Consider the following 16,522-nt stretch of genomic DNA (forward strand, 5'->3'; position numbering starts at 1 on the left):
AGCAGAGTCCTAGGACCCAGGTCCTGAGTACTTGTTGATTCATGTCAGAATGATGTGTGCGCGCGTACGTATGTACGGAAGGGGGCTTAGGCTCAAACATGAGTCAGAGCCCAGGCTTAGTGTACAGTGCAGACATACCTGTAATCAGTATAATTACGTCACTCAGGGGTGTGAAAAAGCCATACCCCGAGCGAGTTAACTCCCCATGAAGACAGCGCTGTTGATAGAAGAAGCTCTTCTGTTAGTTTAGGACAGTGGTCCCCAAACTTTTTACTTCATGCTCCCTTACCCCTGTCCGTGCCCCCGTCCCTGGAGCTGGGCTACAGCTCTGGGAAGTGTGGGATGCAGACAAAGTAAGGGGGCTGAGGCTGGGGCCACAGATGGGGGCAGGGGCTGGGCTGGAGCAGAGCCTTGGCCAGCAGGCGCAGGGCCAGTGGTTAGGGGCTGGTGTCAGGAGTGGAGCTGGGTGACGCTCCCCCACCCGCCCCCGTGGGGGCTGGCCCAGGCCCCAGCCATGCCCCCCTGAATATTCCTCTGCATTCCTGTAGGGGGGCATACCCCACAGTTTGAGGGCCTCTGGCATAGGAGCATCTTCACTTAAATGCTACAGCTGCATTGGTGCAGCTGTGCCAACGCAGTGCTTTAAATGTAGACGTGCCTTTAGAGAGCTTAAGTTTTTGCCATTGACCCTGACCCAAGGAAACTGGAAGCCTGATTCAGACATACATAATACCGCTCATAATATGTTACACACTAAGATGGATCAAACATGAAGTGGTAAAGATACATTTTGAGAGATTGGCATTGAAAGACTTATAGATTCATAGATATTAAGGTCAGAAGGGGCCATTATGATCATCTAGTCCGACCTCCTGCACAACGCAGGCCACAGAATCTCACCCACCCACTCCTGCGAAAAACCTCTCACCTATGTCTGAGCTACTGAAGTCCTCAAATCATGATTTAAAGACTTCAAGGAGCGGAGAATCCTCCAGCAAGTGACCCGTGCCCCATGCTACAGAGGAAGGCGAAAAACCTCCAGGGCCTCTTCCAATCTGCCCTGGAGGAAAATTCCTTCCCGACCCCAAATATGGCGATCAGCTAAACCCTGAGCATGTGGGCAAGATTCATCAGCCAGATACCCAGGAAAGAATTTTCTGTAGTAATTCAGATCCCACCCCATCTAATATCCCATCACAGGCCATTAGGCCTATTTACCATAAATATTTAATTACCAAAACCATGTTATCCCATCATACCATCTCCTCCACAAACTTATCGAGTTTAATCTTAAAGCCAGAAAGATCTTTTGCCCCCACTGCTTCCCTTGGAAGGCTATTCCAAAACTTCACTCCTCTGATGGTTAGAAACCTTCGTCTAATTTCTAGTCTAAATTTCCTGGTGGCCAGTTTATATCCATTTGTTCTTGTGTCCACATTGGTACTGAGCTTAAATAATTCCTCTCCCTCTCCGGTATTTATCCCTCTGATATATTTATAGAGAGCAATCATATCTCCCCTCAATCTTCTTTTAGTTAGGCTAAACAAGCCAAGCTCCTTGAGTCTCCTTTCATAGGACAAGTTTTCCATTCCTCGGATCATCCTAGTAGCCCTTCTCTGTACCTGTTCCAGTTTGAATTCATCCTTCTTAAACATGGGAGACCAGAACTGCACACAGTATTCCAGACGAGGTCTCACCAGTGCCTTTTATAACGGTACTAAAACCTCCTTATCTCTACTGGAAATACCTCGCCTGATGCATCCTAAGACCGCATTAGCTTTTTTTTCACGGCCATATCACACTGGTGGCTCATAGTCAGCCTATGATCAACCAATGCTCTAAGGTCCTTCTCCTCCTCCATTACTTCTAACTGATGCGTCCCCAGCTTATAACTAAAATTCTTGTTCTTAACCCCTAAATGCATAACCTTACACTTCTCAGTATTAAATTTCATCCTATTACTATTACTCCAGTTTACAAGGTCATCCAGATCCTCCTGCAGGATATCCTGGTCCTTCTCTAAATTGGCAATACCTCCCAGCTTTGTATCATCCGCAAACTTTATTAGCACACTCCCACTTTTTGTGCCAAGGTCAGTAATAAAAAGATTAAATAAGATTGGTCCCAAAACTGATCCCTGAGGAACTCCACTGGTAACCTCCCTCCAGCCTGACAGTTCACCTTTCAGTATGACCTGCTGTCGTCTCCCTGTTAACCAATTCCTTATCCACCTTTCAATTTTCATATTGATCCCCATCTTTTCCAATTTAACGAATAATTCTCCATGTGGCACGGTATCAAACGCCTTACTGAAATCTAGGTAAATTAGATCCACTGCGTTTCCTTTGTCTAAAAAATCTGTTACTTTCTCAAAGAAGGAGATCAGGTTGGTTTGGCATGATCTTCCTTTTGTAAAACCATGTTGTATTTTGTCCCATTTACCATTGACTTCAATGTCCTTAACTACTTTCTCCTTCAAATTTTTTTCCAAGACCTTGCATACTACAGATGTTAAACTAACAGGCCTGTAGTTACCTGGATCACGTTTTTTCCCTTTCTTAAAAATAGGAACTATGTTAGCAATTCTCCAATCATATGGTACAACCCCTGAGTTTACAGATTCATTAAAAATTCTTGCTAATGGGCTTGCAATTTCATGTGCCAATTCCTTTAATATTCTTGGATGAAGATTATCTGGGCCCCCCGATTTAGTCCCATTAAGCTGTCTGAGTTTTGCTTCTACCTCAAATATGGTAATGTCTACCTCCATAGCCTCATTCCCATTTGTCATGCTACCATTATCCCTAAGATCCTCTTTAGTCTTATTAAAGACTGAGGCAAAGTATTTGTTTAGCTATTGGGCCATGCCTAGATTATCCTTGACCTCCACTCCATCCTCAGTGTTTAGCGGTCTTCTTTTTTTCTTATTTATATGACTATAGAACCTTTTACTATTGGTTTTAATTCCCTTTGCAAGGTCCAACTCTACTTGACTTTTAGCCTGTCTCACTTTATCCCTACATGTTCTGACCTCAATAAGGTAGCTTTCCTTGCTGATCCCTCCCTTCTTCCACTCCCTGTATGCTTTCTGCTTTTTCTTAATCACCTCTCTGAGATGCTTGTTCATCCAGCTTGGTCTACAACTCCTGCCTATTAATTTTTTCCCCTTTCTTGGGATGCAGGCTTCCGATAGCTTCTGCAGCTTTGATTTAAAGTAATCCCAGGCCTCCTCCTTCACAAGCTAAGCATGTTTGTCAGAGAAAATATCGAACAGAAGTGTGGGGCCCTAGTGCAAGAAATCAGAGAGGCTGTTCTAAGCATAAGGAACAGCATGGAAAAAATCAAAAAGTCAAGAACCAAGAGGGAGTACAAATGTAGAGAATCCGTTACCGACACTATAGTTAGGCAGAGAGAGCACAGGGAGAAAGTGCTAAGGAGCAAGAGGAGATGTAGGGGGAAATGAAAGCAAATAAGTAGTTGGGATGGGGTGAGAAGAGGAGACATCAACTTACCTACAAAGAGCTTCATCACTCTGTCGCCTCTTGTTTTTCATATCAGTTCTGGTGAGGGAAGAGCTAAAATCAAAGTCTTCCAAGTCATCCCACTCTTCAGAACCTTTCATTATTCTAGTAATGTGTCCCCATCTTCGCCTAGTCTTTGGTTTAAGTTCACCATTTGTGTTCTCTGTCCCAACCGGTATTTTCTGTTATTACGAAGAAAAAACATTTGTCATACAGAGCTATGGAATTATGAGGAGGGAAATCAGAACACAGTTTTTCCTTCACAAAGCAAGTGGTGATCTTGCTGTAGCAGCATAAATCCCCTCCCGCCCCACTAATATACCGAGGACCTGCTCTGTAACACACATGTGTTCATACTAGCTTCTGCATCTCCTCCTGCCTTGATTGAGAGTCCTGCACTGACAGAAGAATGGAGCTCTTAAGTCTCTTTCAGCTCTAATTTCCATACGTCTTTCACTATAGAGCCTACAAAAAGTGATCAGCTTATGTTGAATTTTTAGCCCCAGACTCAACTTGTGGGTGCAAAACTGCATGTACGTTCATGTGCCTGCACTTCAGTGCCTGTGCCTGCATTAAAATGTGTGCCAGCAAAACCTATTTGTCTTAACAGATTTTGCAGGTGAAAATTCTGACACTTGTGTCCTTGCAGCTGTTAAGGTGCATATGCATGTTTGCACTTCATGCAATGTTGCATATGCACAAGGTGAAGGTCACGTATAAGTTCTGCTGAAGACTTGGCTCTTAGTTTCAATACTCGTGGGCCCAATTCTCTTCTAACTTGGGCCTGAGTCTCATTTACACCTGGCACCTCTCATTTACACCTGGTGTAAAATGGCTTGAAGTGAGTAAGCTACAGTTACATCGTCTTTAAGGCCACTTTACAATGCCAGAACACCGTAAAGTGGTCTTGGAGTAAGAAAGAATTGGGCCCACCTATTTATTTTACACCAAAAAACTCCACCCACTTCAGTGGAGCTGCTTTCAGTTTACACCAGCATGAGATGAGAGCCAAGCTAGTCTTTATTCCTATTTCTCTCCTTTTATTAAAAAGATGGCACTGTTGGTTTAAGGTACCACAAAAAAAAAAAAAAAAAATCCAATTAAGGAAAAATGCACAAAGTCATGAGCAAGTTTATCACTTATCCCAGACTCCTCCTCACCTGCTGAGGAATTTGACTACAAAGTGCTGGCAGATGCACCTGAGCAGGCTCGTCCTCTCTTAACTGGGTCACGTGGTCAGTCACCAAGGAGTCTGCTTTATATGGATACGTGAGGTACTGGGAAGACTGGCTTTGCTGGAATGGTCTAGATGAGAGACGGACATGGGGTTTTGGAGGGGGTTGTGCAGGAGGAACAGGTTTAACACGGTGCAGTGCTGCTTTATCATGGAGTTCTTTCGGCTGCTTGCCCAGTTCTTGAATGCAGAGAGAGGTGCCCAGTGCATGCCCAACCAGGAAGTAGGGATACCGAAGTGCCTAAAATACAATAAATGCATCAGTATTCAACAGGGGAAGCCAGAGTCGCTGACTTAGCTTAGTCATATGGGACAGCTTCCATGTTACCTTCCCTTCTTCCCTTTCCCACGTGTTAGAGCAGGGGTAGGCAACGCGAGCTGATTTTCAGTGGCATTCTCACTGCCCGGGGCCTGGCCACCAGTCCGGGGGGTGAGGTGGGGGGGGGGGGGCTCTGCATTTTAATTTAATTTTAAAAGAAGCTTCTTAAACATTTAAAAAACCTTATTTATTTTACATACAACAATAGTTTAGTTATATATTACAGACTTATAGAAACCTTCTAAAAACATTAAAACTTATTACTGGCATGCGAAACCTTACATTGGAGAGAATAAATGAAGACTCGGCACCCCACTTCTGAAAGGTTGCTGACCCCTGTGTTAGAGACTATCGAGACAGGACTCTGTACAACACATCCTACTGCTTCAGGTTAGAGTAAGTTCTAGTGACGGCTTAACTTCTATGCAAAAGCTTGTCTATGTAATGCAAGAGTAGTTAAAAAAAGGTTTCATACTAGCCTTTTTTGGTACAGTGGCAATATACTAATATTTAGTTTGTAGTGCAGTAGTGTGCACAGGCCCAGGAAGGATCAGGCACTGCACAGTAAGTAAGAGAAATAACATCCTCCAGAACTGAAGACTTTTAAATGTGTAGCTGTAATCAACAAATAATTGTCACTTTGTGCTAGCAGATTTTTTTCAATCACATGCCCAACTTGTATTTGATTCTGGGAGATACCAGCATTCCGAATTCTTGAAATCTACGTCATGTAGCTATGACAGTCTTGATCTGCTTTACAGGTAATTAAGTAGTTGCTGCTGGGGATGCAATAGTCTTCTTCTCCCTAGCTTCTGCCAACTAGAACAGGCTTTCAACATCTCCCTTCCTCACAAATTCCCCACGGCATTACAATCTTGTCTCATTTGTTTCGCAAGAAGTGCCATTTGCTTGTAATTATTAATACTAAATCGTCTGAAAACAGTTTAGCTTGTCCTCCCGTTCAAGTTTCCCCTCTCCCTCAATTTTACTTTGTAACTGCACTAGTTAAGTCTACAGATTTTTGAATGAAAGACTTTATGCAAAATAAGGGCCCAATCCTGCTCCCAATGAACTCCCTGGGAGCTTTGACCTAAGGTTGGGTCTATCCACCAAATGCTTGTTTCATAACATAGGGACCTATCGTGCACAGCATTGAATTCCCTTAACTGCCATTGAAGTTAATGGACTAACTCATTATCTGCAATATTGACTATTTAAAGCCCATCATTCAAACTGCTGAGCATCCTCACCTCCTTCTGATTTGCAAAAGAAAGCCCTTACTAAGATTAAATTAATAGATTATAAAGCCAGAAAAGAGCTTTGTGATCATCTAGTCAAGCCTCCTGAATAACACAGGCCATAGAATTTCCCTGAATTAATTTCTGTTTGAACTAGGGCATCTATCTTTTAGAAAGACATCTAATCTTGATTTAAAAATTGCCGGTGACTGAGAATCCACCACAACCCTTCGTGAATTGTCCCAGTGTTTAATTACTCTCATCATAAAAAAAAAAAAAAAGGTACACTTTATTTCCAGCCTGAATTTCTCTAGCCACAATTTCTAGCCTTTGGACCTCGTTAGATATCTTGGTTTTCTAGACCAAAAGATCCTGTTAATACATTTCTGTGTCCTGTTTAGACTGATCAAGTCACCCCTTAACTTTCTCTTTGTTAAGCTAAACGGATTGAGCTCCTTAAGTCTTATCAGGCATGTTTTCTAAACCTTTAATCATTCTTGTGGCTCTTGTCTACACCCTCTCCAATTTACAGCCACAAGGGTAATTAATGACAGTCTGGGGCAAAGGTAGAGCGCAACTGAATATAACTAACTATCAGCTGCACAAAGACATAGTAAAGAAAAAGGAAAACAAACCTGACTAGCTGTTGGTCGCTTTTTGGGGTCCCATTGTAGCATGTCTCGCATGAGCTGAACTGCCTCACTGCCAGCATTAGGAATTAGAGTCTTTAGGTTGTTAGGTACACACTGGGGCCAGCGAAAATTCATGGTACCTGCAAGTTGGTAGCCTTCAGGCCAGTCGTTCTGAAAGAATCAGTATTCTGATCACTGAAAAACCCAACCATAAAGAGGTCTGATGTCTAAGTACCAATACTGTTCACTTTCAGTTCCTCTCATCAACCATCTTAGAGTTCTTTACAGGTTTAATTAATTAACCTCAAAGCACTGCTGTGACAATTAAAAAACAAAACAAAACAAAAACAGAAAAACCACACACCAGGAAACCTGCCATACAGATCACACACCAAGTCAATGCCAGAAATGGGGGCAGAAGAGACTGTCCATCCCCCCCGTTTGTTCTGGCCACTGAACCAGAACAGACATGTGCCCCAACTGTAAATAAGCCTCTAATTCCATAGAAAGGGCCTGAGGACATTGGAAATTTCAAATAATTGTTATCTGATAAAATTCTTCCTTTCTGGACATGTCTTTTCTAACATCACAATTTTCAAGGGTATAATTTTTAACTGTTGACTTCCCAGATAATACAAGTTTTGTTATTTCACCTCTGAGATCAGTACTAGACTATGGCAACAACAAGTATGAAGAGGATAAAGAGACATTCTATCCTATATCTTAGGCATAGTATCATTGATGCACTAAGCAATACACATTGAAGACGTGGATCTCACTTAGCTACCTTTTTTGGTGTCCCCAGTACTTGGCAAATCTTGAATATAGTATCTATTTCACTGGCACCAGGGAAGAGAGGCCTTAACGTGTAAACCTCTGCCATTATACAGCCGACAGCCCAGATATCAATGGGAGAGCTATAGCTGGTGGATCTCAGAAGAACTTCAGGAGCCCTATACCTATAAAAACAGCAGTTTATAGCATTCACAAATCAAACAAGTACTGCATAACATCGTTACCTCAAGTGGGACAGCCTGTGATTTTTCATTCTCTGCCTCTCTGGAGACAGAAAGCATCCTTTAAAGGATTCCCAGCAACCCCCACACAATGCACAAGACAGTATCTCTTTTAGAGTCAGGATCTGAAGTGACACAATATTCCCAGAATGCCCCATCAGATACTTCCATTTTTGCTTAGACACTGCACATAATGAAGCACTTTAAGAGCTGAAGGCCCAAACCTGTGAGGTAATGCTCAGCACCCCTATTCCCACAAAGTCAATGAGAGTAGAGAGGGCCAAGCACTTGTGCATAGAGCCCCATTCTGCGAAAGTACAGATTTATTCTCAGCAACTGAAGTTGTGTAGCAATTTTCCTTGCACTTTCATTGCTTTTTTTAAAGTTGATTTTCAGTGAGAACATTTAAAAAAAAAAAAAAAAAAAAGTAGACTTAACACAAACTATGCTGAAGATTTAGGTCATCACTGACAAGGAAAAAGACCCAGTGTTCCCGCCTTTGGTCCTTTGTCTCAGATTGAAATAAATTTGGAAGTTCAGAGATGTGTTGGGCCAACTCCTCTTTACTGAGGCAAGAAGTTCGGTTTTGCCTCAGCCACCCATATGGGCTGATGAAGAAAGCTGACAACAAAGTATGGATACTTTTGATTTAAGATTAGAAGGATGAGTGGGAGTCATCTGTTAGTATTAGGTGCGCATATGGCACGAATCATTGATTAAACTTGATTCTTTTGTCTTCCTTTTCCCTGCTTGCGTTTACGCTGTTTCCCACCCCCACGCTATTTCTCAGTGCCCAACCAGAGCAGCACTACGAGTGCTGTAACAGTCTTTTCAGTAGCTCTATAGTGATTATGGTGGCCCCGGACCACTGCTGGTTTTGGAGACTATTCTTCATATGCACAGTAGATTAAGTAATATCCATTCATTTCAACTATGCTACTGTCATTTGTCAGTACATCCATTGTCTTACACATTTTGAAGCCTTTTAGTTACGCTAAATAAATGTGATGCACTAGTTTTATGGACCAACAATGACATCATCCTTCACTTAAGTTAAAGTTTTGTCTTGTCTAGAAGTCATGCCTTTCGACATGTAATTTCATAAAATATAGACAAACATTAACATTGCATTTACCATCTTGTAGATACATAGTCTGTGTAAGGAGGCCTAGATCGGATTTCTCGGGCTAAGCCAAAGTCTGCTATTTTCACAAGTTCTGGTCCCATGCAAAGGAGGTTTTCAGGTTTCAAGTCTCTGTGAAAGAACCCTGCAATGCAAATTAAACATCAGTCTGCACTGCATTAACACCCATTTGTAGTCTTTATTTTTTCCTACTTAGATTCCTTCACTTCAGTTGCCACTATTGCAGGTCCAACAGCAGGTCAGAACAGTTTAAAATAATCTTAACCTTGCTAGTCTACATATTTTAGTCAGTCCATGAGGGTAAGTACATAGAAGTTGAGATTTTCAAAGTAGTGTGGCCAACTCCCTGCCCATCTTCCTTTAATGTTAATGGAAGATGTGCAATTTTAATGTTAGTTTTATTTTGTTTTAATTTGAATAGGTGTGGCCTAAATAGCAAAATCTCCCCTTAGGTTAATTTAAGCAAAAAAAAAAAAAAAAAGAATGATTCTTTATATTTCTACAATTCCTTCCCCTAAGCATTTCTAAATGCTTTACAAAAGTTTGTCTTCCCAGCCATGGTAGAAAGGGACACTTGAGCTACAGTGGATACAAATAAGGCAGTTGCTAGAAAAGTGCTCAACATAAGCAGTCTTTCACTATGGAATTTGCTTCCCTTCTTGCTCTGCCAGAGCCTGGACTTCTTAAACTTCTGGGCATGCTGGAAAATCTGTCTTTTCTTGCAGGCATTAGGGGAGATGGGGGGGGAGGTCATCTCAGAGATGGAGTGGCTGGAGGTTGAAGGAGGATTTAGGTAGGATTTTTGTGTTATGGTTGGATGGAATGGCTTAGGATACAGTCTATTCACTGGCAAACTTGAAGCTAGAACAACTGATTAAAGTTTACTATTGAAAATTTTGATTTGTGGGTTTTAAGTTTTGGAAGGTGCTTAGGGATCTGGATAAGCACCAAAGAAACGAAAAAAAAAAAAAAAAAAAGAAATCACTGGTGTACTGTGATATAAAAACATCAAGTATGTGTGTGTGTTTTACAGTTGGTGAAAACGAGAGACAGAGTTTGTGACTCATTTGACAGAAGTACAAAGAGAGCCCAGGTCTCAGGACTTGCAGGCTTATGCTGTTAGCCACAAGACCATATTGCCTCCGTTGTGGCAAAATCTTCCAACTCTTCCTTGTGGCTGTGATTCACAACGTCTTGGTAGAAATCATTTACAATCCAGAGTGCAGGAGATCAGCGTAAAAATCTAGTGGTTTGTCTAAAACTGATCAGTTACATTTTGCACAGCAACAATATGCAGGACCGGGATGCATTCAGGATGTTTTGTTTGTGCTTTCTTTGCCAGGTTGTACCAGTGAGGACTTAGAGATTTGTCTACAGCTCATTTAACATGGTTTTAAAATATTTGATTTTCTGTTGTTGTGACAGATAGAGATTTCTTGTTCTCTTTGAGTATGTCTTAGATGCACTAATGTGAATTGAGGAGAATAAAGCCATTAGCAGGAACACATTTTATAAAAGTAAAATCAGTGTTAAGTAATTTTCATAGATTCCAAGTCCATTGTGATCATCTAGTCTGTCCTCCTGTATAACACAGACCAGAGAACTTCTCCAAAGTAGTTCCTAGAGTATATCTAGCATTCCTAGAGATGGAGAAAAAAAATTATTCTCTTGCCACGGAGGGCAGGACAAGAGGCAATAGGTTCAAACTACAACATAGCAGATTTAGATGAAATCTGAGGAAAAACTTCTTAACTGTAAGAACAGTTGGACAATAGAGTAAATTGCCCAGGGAAGTCATGGAAGCTCCTTCACTGAAGGTTTTCAAAAGAAATCTGGATATCCAGCAGTCTTGGATGATCTTGCATCTTGGCAGGGGTTTACAATGGACGACCCTCAAGGTCCATTCTAACCTTATGGTTCTATGATCGTTTTAAATCAAGATTGGATATTTTTCTAAACTGGTCAGTGATGGAGCATCTATCCTTTGTAACTTGTTCCAATGGTTAATTATTCTCACCTTTAAAATTTATGCCTTATTTCCAGTCTGAATTTGTCTAGCTTCAACTTCCAGCCATTGCATTATGTTAGATGTTTCTCTGCTCAACTGAAGAGCCCATTATGAAATATTTTGTTCTCCCTACAGATAGGCTGTACTCACTTCATGCCTTAACCTTTTCTTGAGCTAAGTAGATTAAGCTCAGCACAATAAACCATGTTTTCTAATCCTTTAATCATTCTTGTGGCTCTTCTCCAAACCTTCTACAACTTATCAACACCCTTCTTGAATTGTGGACACCAGAACCGGATACAGTTTTCTAGCAGCAGTTACACCAGTGACCAGTACAGAGGTAAAATAACCCTTTACTTCTCCTTGAGATTCCCCTATTTATGCATGCCAGGCCTGCATTAGCAGTTTTGGTCATATCACTCTGGGAGTTCATGTTCAGCTGATTATCCACTATGATCCCCAAATCTTTGTCAGAGTCACTTCTTCCCAGGATAGAATCCCCCATCCTGTAAGTATAGCCTACATTCTTTGTTCCTAAAAGGTGTACATTTATGTTTAGCCATATTAAAATGCATATTGTTTGCTTAAGACCAGTTTCAAAGAGATCTGGATCACTTGATAAATCAGTGACCATCCTCTTCATTATTTACCATTCTCCCAAATTTTGGGTCATCTGTAAACTTTATCAGTGATGATTTTATGTTTTCTTCCATGTCATTGATTACAAAAGTTAAACATCATAGGCACAAGAACTGATCCCTGCAGGATCTCACTGGGAACACTTCCATTGGATGAGGATTCCCCATTTACAATTACACTTAGCCAGTTTTTAATCCATTTACTGTGTGCCTTGTTAATTTTATACCATTCTAGTTTTTTAATCAAAATGTTGTGTGGTACCAAGTCAAATGCCTTACAGAACTCCAAGTATATTGTATCAGCACTATTATTGTTAGCAATCAAACTTGTAATCTCATTAAAAAAATTAAAAAAAAAAAAAAAAAAAAAGATAGATCCTTTCAAACTAACTCGCTATTTTCTATAAGCCATTTTGTCCCATTGGGACTGTGATCCTGTAAGTCCTTCACCCACAAATAGCTCCACTTATGGGTGTTCTGCCTGTGGAGGGTTTGCAGGATTGAAACCCACTGTTATCATTTTAATATACTTACAAGACAGTATTACAATGCATAGGGAACGTTAAGAGTAAACTCTAAAATTAAAAGAAATAATTGCTTGATTCAAAATTGGTTTTCTTAGGTAGATCTTATTAGTGCTGGCTGGCCAACAAAGTCCGTTCTTATTGTTATCCTAAGGCTATCAAAGCTATTAAATCACAGGGATATTTTACCATAAGTGTAATAATGTGTGGATACATTTCACACACATATATACACACACTACATAATTTAACAGTCATGAGAAATGCCAAGTTATAAACTCTGGAGGTGGAAACCCTCCTTTGTCCAGAGAACAGGTACAGCACAGATAGCACCAGTGCAAATCTTATCACACTGTTCCACCAAGATGCCTTAGTCCTCACCTGAAAACGACCGCCGAGAGAGGCAAAAAGATAATTTAGTCTCCATGCCCAATCTTTGGGGACTTTTCTGGGATGGTCAACAAGAATGCCCATTAGTGCCAGCTGTGCTGGTAGTTTTGTGATGTGGAATCCTATTCATTAAAGGAGCTGGAGAAGCTGCCAGGTTAGTTGAACATTACAGGCAACCAAGCAGATAATTATTTGTGGTCACTGGCACTCTTGCCCAACTTGGAATTCGTGACCTGAAAGTGAACAGCCCGTCTCCTATTAATAGCCCCCATCACTCCATTTAACAGAGGAATTTTATTATTTATTTTAAAACTAACAGACACTATCTTGCTCCAGTTCAAAATATTTAGAGCCAAAATACAGCCTACCATGTTTATGGATAAATGCAAGCCCTTGCAGGATCTGATACATAATATTCCTAACTGTAGATTCAGGAAACAGTTTGTTTCTGTAGAGTAAAAAGTACAGAAAAGTTACTCGCTGTGTCACTGCATCAGTTTCTTATCATTTCTTCGGCACCTATAGGAAAAGGAACAGTTAGAACAGCTAGAAAAGCAATTGTAAGCAGTGTACTCTGCTTTTCAGCAAGAACTGTGCAGTCTTTATGTTCACTGCCATATCCTGGGGTATTTAAGCTACATTTGATATGGAACGCTGCAAGTAAAAAAAGCTAGTCAATAAATTGAACAACATGAGGTAAGACTTAAAACAAAGAAGAATGCTTCAGGCACATCCCACAACACTGCAAGGATTCAGAGACAGCCCATCTCAGTAGAACACTTTTCACTGTTCTTTTGCCGATGAGCTCACTTCTGTCATATGTGAGATCAGACATTTTACTTTAAGCTTTACTTGGTATGGGGCTCCTCTTTAAGGTCTTTTCTGGCTTCATGAAGGTAATCCTCCTTACTACTGTTGATATCAGAGCAATCCCCCTTGCAATCGCCTCCAAGAGGATCTGCCAGGGCAGCAGGTTTAGGAATAGCCCTTGCTATTGAGGAAAGGAAGATCTAGACCCATGGGCTAAGTGATAAGCACCTACAGCCCCATGGCATCTCAGTAGGCAGGGCAGTGGCCTTGAAGAGCTCAGTGACAGGATTCACTGGAAAGAGCCGACCACTAGTGAAACGAGAGGCCTGGACATTCTTTAACTCCCTGTGCTTGATCCCTCCCTTAAACTCATTCAGCCCATCCCATATTTTAAAAGTGAGGTCAGCAACTAGTCAGGACTTTCCTTTTAAACTGTAGTGGAATCGAGTTGAGTTTCTTCTCTCTCCCCGCCAATGTGTAAAAATTGAGTTTTAGCTTAGGTTTAAAGAAATCATTAGAGTTTAACAGGTTTATGTTTAAAATTCTTAATCATTTTGCAGGATTTCTACCATGAAATATTTTCTGCACTATAACATCCCTGAATGCACATGCGCAATTCAGTCTCATGCCCTTTTGTTTCCATGAGTATGTAGCATCCATGACCCTTGCTAAAAAATATTTTGAGATACCATATACGAATAATTTGTATTCGTGGTGGGGCAGGTCCCCATCCCAGTCAGGAAGAGGATAAAGAGCTCTTCGGAGCACAATCAGCCACAACCCAACACACCTGTAAGGCCTGCCAACCTTGGAGATGGGCAGGTTCCTAAAAGGGAGGATCCAAGCCCAGTGCAGGGTGGCAATTTGATGTAAGCTGAGCTAGACCACAGAGCACAGGTGGCTTATCAGCAAAGCTACTGAAGAGCCTCTGAAGAAGTAGAGGGGCCATCTTTGCTCTGCTGTATTCTTTAGCACCTAGGGTGGTTGGGCTGGCCTATGGACACGCTGAAGGGGATGTGGGTTTCCAACCACCTGAGACTACTCACCTTTTGCCTCACGTAGAACAGCAGTGGACCATTTTGAAAGCAAGAGGATTATTTTGTTTCCCTGTTTCATTTGGATTGTTTTACACCCCCAGAAGAGAGTGCTGTCTCTAAAACATACAGCTAGAGGACCACCCCCAAACCAGTTCTACAGATATGTCAGCATTCAGGAAAGGACATCAGAGAGAGGAGCCACAAGAGGGTAGCCTATGACAGTATTGTAAAACAAGTACTCATTTTCTTGAAGTTCAGAACTTCATGCAATAAAAGACCTAAGGTCTAAAACACATTTGTCCATCTGATTTAGTGCACCTGACCACACCTGTGCATGCATATTGGCCACATGTACAACCAAAATAACATTTTGGTATCTAAATATCCATTTGTGTATGCACAAATGCCTAGTTTGTGTATGCAATCACAGTACCTGTACATTCAAAGAGACAAATATGTTCTAGACCTTTGTCTTCACTTTATGAAAGCCTGACCTATCAGCTGAACTCTAAGGGCTAGTCCACATGAGGGAGTTTTACACTGGTTTTGCTATACCAATGAAAATCCCTAGTACAGATGAGCTGCATCCATATGAAAAGGGGCTTATACTAATGTGACTTGCTTTGCTTTACACTGGTGCAATGTGAGCACACTAGGGGTTTGCATCAGATATAGTTACATTGATGCAAAAATCCCTGATGTAGCTAGTCACCAGAATAAAGCAAGGGCCACATTTTCTTCTGTAATATACAACTTTAAAATAAGATTGTGTTTGGAGGCTAAATATAACTGCAACCTTTAAAAGATATGGATGTCAAAGACCGCTAAGAAACGAACTCATTACCTTTATAGTTAAGTTTATATTAGGAATGGTGTTAATGATGTAACTTACATACCTTTCTTTCATCAATTGGTAAAGATTTTCCTTCATGTATTCAAACACAAAATAAAGATGATCATTTTCCCTGATAACTTCTTTCAGTTTTACTATATTGGCATGGTTTAATTTCTTCAAAGACTAGAAGCACAAAATACAAAAGAATGTAACACACTGTTATAAGGAAGTATTCCATTTCACTTACCTTGAAGCCCTTGTTGTACAAGCTAAACTTATATGCTGTTTAATTGTTTAAGCAGAAGGTAGCTTTAAAGACCAGATTTCCAAAGAAAGCAATTCACATATACATTTGCAAGTGGTCCGAGTTAGGTGTGCAGGCTGATTTGTGCCAACATATTAGTTTTTAATTGTGCTTAGCTTGCAGTTAGACACACCCAACTGGCTCACTGTTACACATCTGATGGGCTGCATCTTCTCACTGGAGGACCATCCACTCTACTTGTGCCTATTCTGCTAGAAGCAAGAGGAGATTTTGGCATGAACTCAGTCCAATTCACCTGTAGGTCTTTTCCCTCTAAAATTTCCCACCTTTTCAATAACCAGTGGTAGCAACAGCATAGACAAATCCTGCTTTAAGCAGGGTTAGAAGAGAAGTGATTAAAGTTTTCTACACTTGTGCTCCCACTGACACTACTGCTGTTGGAGCTGAACTAGTGGTAGCAACAGTGGGAAGTTAAGGAACACCTCACACTTATTGTTTGTGTCTCTGGTCTAATTATCCGGAAACAGGACTACCCTGCGTGGAAAGGAGCGTATGTACAGATGCGGTTGGTAATGAAGGCCATATATACATAAGCCTTAAAATCCATAGTACAATGCTACTTCCAGCTCCTGTTAAGAGTTCTTGCAGTGCAGCCCTGCCATAGGAACAGCCAGAATTCAGATAGCTATCTGCTCCCTTGGGCTGCTGCTGACTACAGGTATCCTGGCAGGAGCCCGCTCCACACCATCTACAATCTGGCACCAGCAGTCTACAATCAATAGTTTTTTACATGACTGCAAAACAGCATGTGATAGTGTTAAGGAAGAATGAGGAAACGGCAAAGCTACCACGAACATACTGTATATACTCATTCATAACCAGAATATTTTTGGTAAAAAAGTGATGCATCA

General features: G+C 41.1%; 1 protein-coding gene across 3 annotated transcripts in view; it reads right to left on the minus strand.

The window, feature by feature from the left end:
• Positions 1-16,522, minus strand: part of CILK1 (ciliogenesis associated kinase 1) — a 48,516-nt gene that overhangs the window by 16,848 nt on the left and 15,146 nt on the right. For all 3 annotated transcript variants that reach the window (XM_077812637.1, XM_077812638.1, XM_077812639.1), the window contains 7 exons: positions 15,408-15,529; positions 13,033-13,112; positions 9,096-9,228; positions 7,732-7,903; positions 6,948-7,115; positions 4,682-4,996; positions 3,513-3,703 (listed from right to left, as the gene is read on the minus strand). In XM_077812637.1, coding sequence (XP_077668763.1) covers positions 3,513-3,703; positions 4,682-4,996; positions 6,948-7,115; positions 7,732-7,903; positions 9,096-9,228; positions 13,033-13,112; positions 15,408-15,529 — 1,181 coding nt within the window. The remainder of the gene's footprint in view (positions 1-3,512; positions 3,704-4,681; positions 4,997-6,947; positions 7,116-7,731; positions 7,904-9,095; positions 9,229-13,032; positions 13,113-15,407; positions 15,530-16,522) is intronic.

Source organism: Eretmochelys imbricata, chromosome 3 (assembly GCF_965152235.1).
Source record: "Eretmochelys imbricata isolate rEreImb1 chromosome 3, rEreImb1.hap1, whole genome shotgun sequence".
In the NCBI taxonomy this organism is placed as follows: Eukaryota; Metazoa; Chordata; order Testudines; family Cheloniidae; genus Eretmochelys; species Eretmochelys imbricata.